The sequence below is a fragment of the Chrysochloris asiatica genome, unplaced genomic scaffold (genome assembly GCF_000296735.1).
Source record: "Chrysochloris asiatica unplaced genomic scaffold, ChrAsi1.0 scaffold00306, whole genome shotgun sequence".
In the NCBI taxonomy this organism is placed as follows: Eukaryota; Metazoa; Chordata; class Mammalia; order Afrosoricida; family Chrysochloridae; genus Chrysochloris; species Chrysochloris asiatica.
In genome coordinates, this window is record NW_006408824.1 from 2,603,562 (window position 1) to 2,609,646 (window position 6,085).

At 42.6% G+C, this 6,085-nt stretch overlaps 1 gene segment (V, D, J or C); it reads right to left on the minus strand.

Annotated features, from left to right (window-relative positions):
* Window positions 1-3,780: 3,780 nt before the first annotated feature.
* LOC102835778 lies at window positions 3,781-4,370 on the minus strand. The segment is given in 2 exon segments: window positions 3,781-4,205; window positions 4,319-4,370. Coding segments are annotated over 2 exon segments (471 nt in total).
* Window positions 4,371-6,085: the final 1,715 nt, after the last annotated feature.

Consider the following 6,085-nt stretch of genomic DNA (forward strand, 5'->3'; position numbering starts at 1 on the left):
TCAACCCTGTGTACAGAGGGGATAGGATTGATACTTAATGTGAAGACTCCTTCCTTCTCATTTGGTATTTTGAGCTACTAATTTCATACATATAGGTCAATTTCCTCAAATTGTAGCAATTTATACTTGTTTTCTTTATAAATTTTTTTTTTTTTTTTTAATCTTCCTCTAGTGGAGTTCTGATCATCAAGCCATCGAAGCTGGGTCAAATGTGTCCTATCTGCAAGTTTGGGTGTTCTTATGCATCTCCCCTCACTTCATATCAGCTGGATGCTTCACTTACAGCTCTAGCACTCCATGCCTATGTCCTTATCTATGGGCTCAGGACTTCCCAGGTTTCACCATACTATGAACCAACCAGCCCTTCCTCTTCTCCCTTTCATCTCCGGTTGACAGGATTCTATGGAACGTGATCACTCAGCCCATATTTTCATTACTGCCTTCCACTCACCAGTAGACCAACATGGTTGCCAGAAAGTTCACATGCCTGCTGATGTGTTCCCTTTGAGTTTCAGTCTTAGAGTAGCATTTGTCTTGAAGGACTTGATTTCTTGCCTTGATGGCTCCCCAGTGAATGATTTGCTTATTCTTGTAGTAGCCAATCAGACTGCCATTTTGTTTTTTATTTTTCCTGCTGGTCTTTCTTTCAAGAAGTATTTTCTGTTCCTCTAGCTGCTCCAGGCTGGTATGCTTGTCCTTTCAAGTGTGAATGTTCCACCTTAGATGGTTCTGGATGGGACCTTAGGATTCCACCTAAGGTCCCATACACTACAAAGGCTCCTCAAGAAGCCTATTTCACTGGGCAAGTTCTAGAACCCCTTTTAGGTATTCCAATGAGTTATAGGCTGAATATGGGCTTACAAGTTTTCTATAGTCATGTTTTCTGGTACTCTTTTCTATCCCACTCAAGTGTCTATTTTTTAATAGTAGGCCAGGGAAATCAATATCATAAGACAGTTAGTCATCTTAACATTATTTCTCCTCTTTTACCCATTCAGACTATGCACTGATCCCTGTATCACAAAGCCCTGTTATTCTAATGTTGAGCGTATATCACTCTTTACCTTTGTCCCATTTAGCCCATGCAAACTTGCCTAAGTGTTGTGATCCATTTTTCCACAATGGATGCCCTTGATATCAAGGCCTTCTATTTACTCTATGAAGGGGAGGTCTCCCACACAATGAGCAATTTGTTAGGTTCCCTTCTTTTCAAGGAATCCCACCAATGCTAACATCACACAGGATGAAGGGAATAGAGAACTGCTACAAAATTTTAGGACCAAATTAGTGTCTTGTGTGTCTATTAAAAATCGAGCAAACTTACTGGCCAAGTCCACTATGAGAGATATTGATGATGCATGCAAGAGCCATTGCAGTTCTTGGGCCCCATTAGTCCTCAGGTTTTTCAGTGTCTAAGAGTGTCTTGTGACTCCCGTGGCATTTCATAGGTAACAGTGGACAGTCATGTGCCCAGTGCCCAGACTTACTGCACTGAGGGCGTGGTATTTTAGGGACCAGTTGCTATTCCATTGGGATTCATCATTTCCTGAAATGGTTCCCAGGCTTTTGATAACTGAAGTAATTATTGTCCATTTTATTGCCTGTGTCAGAGGAGGTGATTTGGTTCTGAGCCACCAAGGCATCTACAACAAGCTTAACACTTGGGCAGCCCCTTTCTGTCACCTCTATATCCTGATTGTTGTAGACAGTGGTAGCTACTTATAGCAGTTGACTAGTTGATAAAAGCATTGTTTATTACTATGGTAGCCTCAGATGAACTGGGATCTAGATTAATATACCTCGCAACAGTCTCAACCAGGTCTCCTTTAAAGAGAGTTGGGCTTTCATCCTTCTCTTGAATTACTTCTGTTAATTTAGAAAAATTGATAGGCTTAATCAGAATCTGCTTCATTCTCCCAGGAAGCAGAGTATCACGTAGTTCCTAGTAGCTATTTCTGTTTGCACTGGATGATAATTTTACAAGGAATCTAGCTGTACTGGGTATTGCCACATTCCCAATGGGTAATATCTGTTGGAGAATTTGTAAATGATCTCCGTATGCTTGGGCAGCTACTGAGATATGATTTTTATCATCCACTATGTGCCTTGGTATGGCACTGTGGGTTAATGCACTGGGCTAAAAATTCAGTTTGAACGGCAAGTTCACAAGCTGTTCCTCAGAAACCCTACACAAGGCCGCAATGGGTTGGAACCTACTCAACAACACTTAACAACAACAACAACAATGTGATACCTAGAAAGGACAACTAATATATCTTTCTAGGTAAGTTCAAAAGTCAAGGCCAATTGTTCAAAATCTTTAATAAACTTAGTGGGATTGTCTAAAAGGCCCCCTAGCTTCTCCTTGTAACATTTAAAATCTTCCATAGAGAATGGTATATGGACCCTGACATGTTGCATGTGGACCCCTGAGACCTCTCACAAAGGTAAAAAAAAAAAACTACAAAGAAGTGAGTCTTCTGGAACTGATCACTAGGGCTCCAATTTTAGCAACTTTTGACAGTTGCTTCTTTAGTAGTTTCATTTCTATACAATGCTTTCATTTTTCTTTGTATTCTCTGAGGCCCATAGAGGCTTAAACATAGGGACTTCTGACTACTTTCCTTACCTTCAATAGAACAGGTCTAATTGTAAAAGAATGTTGTAATTCGGGTTTCTGTTTACTAGCTTTTGCTCTTGATCTCCCAGTGTATATTGAGGCCAAGCACTATTACAAGAAAAATATTAGCTTTTTGTTTTTTTTTTTGCTGATTGTCAAAATTAAGGCTCTTTCAATTCTTCAGTAAGCATTCTAAAGAAGAGTTATCAGGGATCAATTAATTCTATCTCTTGGCACATTAGATGAGAGAGTGGATCCCTTGACTGGGCGTCCCCTGTGTTACCATTTATGTTGTTGTTGTTAAGTACCGTGGAGTCGGTTCCGACTCATAGAGACCCTATACAGGGTTTCCGAGGCTGTAAATCTTTATGGAAGCAGATTGCTTCATCTTTCTCTGGCTGAACCGCTGGTAGTTTTGAGCTGCCGACCTTGAGGTTAGCAGCCTGACTGGTAACTACTATGCTACCAGAACTTCTTCTATAACTGGGTGAAAATGTCTAAACTCAAGGAGGGTCATAGTGTCCTCCCAAGCACTCTTCAGACAGAGGCAGTAGGTCTCAAGTTTTTCTGGGACCATGGCACAGAAACCTCTCTTAGGGATGAGTGCCAATATCTGGGTGTTTCAACGTTGGGTTCCGGTCAGGATTTGGGATTTTTTAAAATTCTACTTTTCTCACCTTTTTTTAAAAAAAGGAGTAAGGTCAGAAAGGATTGGTTAGCCAATATTCCTTTGTAGTACCTAATTCTGTTGGTAAGAATTTGCACATAGCGTTAGAAGAGATAGACTTAAGAGGAAGTCCAATCTCTGCTGAGTCTCATTTTGAACGTCTCCTCCACCTGAAAACATACACAGAGATATCACAAGAAATCCCCCACCAGCCGCTATTCGGAAACCCTAAACATCATTAATATGGGTTGGAACAGACTCAATGGTACTTAACAACAGCAACAACAAAACCAATCAGAGGCTGAGGCTGAGGGGGTCACAGCTGGACCCTGCCACACCATCCTTAGGCTTTAAAACAAAGACATTTTATCCCAACCTGGTGGGGATAAGGACTTTCTGTTTTTTTCTGAGCCCATTTATCCAGGAAGGAGTTGTAGTGAGTGACTGTGAGGAGAGGACTCCCATGGGGGAGCTGGGCCAGAACTGCAGCAGCTCAAGAATAAGCAAAAGGCCCAGGCTGGTCCTGAGCAATAGCTGCAGTGCATTCTCCTCCTGGCAGATGAGAATGGGTTTTTTGTCTCACTTCCCTGTTGACCTGGAGCACTGTGTTACCACTCAGACTGTTATCATAGGACTGACAGAAATAAATGGCCTCGTCCTCAGGCTGCAGCCCAGCGATGGTCAGGGAGGCAGAGTTGCCAGACTTGGAACCTGAGAATCGATCCGGAATCCCTGAAGGTCGTTTGCTATCATCATAGATGACGGGTTTGGGAGCTGTGTCTGGGAGCTGTTGGTACCAGTGCACATAGTAGTCAGCCCCGATGTTGGTGCTACTTCCGATACAGGAGATGCTGACCTGCTGGCCTGGATTCCCAGAGACAGAGGGTGTCTGACTCAGCACAGCCTGGGCCCAGGATCCTGGAAGTAGGGAAGACACAGAAATGATGACTCTTGAGGGTCTAGAGATGGGAAGACAAAGTAAAGTCCCATGTCTTTCCCCAGGGCCTTTCACCCGCCTCCAGTATAGTCACCTGTGCAGTGAGCAATGAGAGAGAGGAGGAGAGGGGTCCAGGCCATGATAGAGATTGTCTCAGAGTCCTGGAGCTGAGTTTCCTCATCCCCCGTTACCCATTTCATACTCTGGGGGAAAGGAGGGTCCATTCATGCAAATAAAATCACCCCAGGTTTCTGAACCCCACCCTGGCCTTGGGTCAAGCCCCTATGTCTGAAAATGGCCAAGGAGGTGGGGCAGGGGTGGGGCGATGTGGGTCCCAGCAGCTTGGGGGAGTCCACAATGTGTGCTGTGAGCCCTGAGCAGAGGGCAGCAAACCAGGCCAGGTGGCTGCTTCCCAGTCCTGATCACCACCAGTATCCCCAGCCCTCAGAAATAAGCCATGAGCACCCCCTGCTGTCCAGACTCTGACCCAGTTGTTGTGTGACATGAAGGCTAGAGTCCTCAGAGACAGTGCCTGCCTCCCAACTGTCCCTGCTGTACTGCCAGACACAGCAACCTCTCCATTCACTCAGGGAAATGTTTTCTCTACTGAGACTCTCAGGGGTGAATCTGTTCTATGACTCCCTTTACCGTTCACTGGGCTATGGTGGAGGTGCTTTCTGATAAGCATCAGACTATAGAAAAATGCATAACCTTCTCCAAAACAGTTTCCCAGTTTTCCAATGAGATAAGAGTAGTGTCTTAACTGTTTTCTTAAACTTTTTATTGTGAATTGATTGAAGGTTTGCAGAGTAGATTGTCAATTTTACATCCAACAAATCATATTCTTTGTTTTATGGCAATGGTAGCAATCCCCTCCATATACCATCAGTAAATAGTATTTTCCTTTATTCACTTTAGCTCTTGCATTCCTCCCTGTATATCCTACTATCTATGTCTTTCCTTTGTCCATCTCCCTCCTGTTGTATATTGTTATATCTGCCCTCTACTGGTGTGCAATTTCTCATCCCTATCCTATTTAATGTTTCTTTTATAAAGAAAAAAAATAACTTTTTTTACCACTGTGGTTTCATATAATATTTATCTTTTGTGATTGACAGATTTCACTCAGCATTATGTTCTCCGGGTTAATTCATGTTGTGAGGTGTTTTCAGATTCATAATTATTCTTCAATGCTGAATAGTCTTCCATTATGTATATATACCAAATGTTTAACAATTCTTCTGGTTTTTTGTTTTCCTTTTAAAAAAGTTTTTATTGTGATTTAAGTTATAGTTTACATGGACGAACATGTTTTTATTTTTTATTATTCATTGTAAATAATTTTTTTGTAAATTTTGTGTGTGAATTATGTGGTAGTTTACATGGGAGAGCATTAATTTTACATTCATCCTATCCTATATCGTTTCATTGCCATGGTTACAATCCCCTCCATGCATCATCAACCAACCAAAGGGTATATCCTGCAAACCTGCCCCCCACCCTGGTGGTTAGCATACAGCCCCTCTCCCTCTCTGGGTCTAAACGTCTCAGCTGCTCCATCTCTCCACGTCATCATTTCTGCCTCCATCTCTGGCATCACTGCTTCTCTGGGTAGGGTCTCACTCTCTGCTCTTCTCCCTTGATGGTCCCAGGGACCTCCACTACTCAACTGCAAAGTTAATCACTCCCCTCCTTGCTAAAAATGTCTACCTTTGCATTTCTAACCCTTATAATCAGTTCTGATAACAATTATTCACTATTGTATCACAAGAGACCTATCTGCATTTCTTTTCATCACCCCTGCCTAGATGGATTGGATACTACTCAGTGGAGATTCTACCTTCCTCCATGCCCTCTGGAT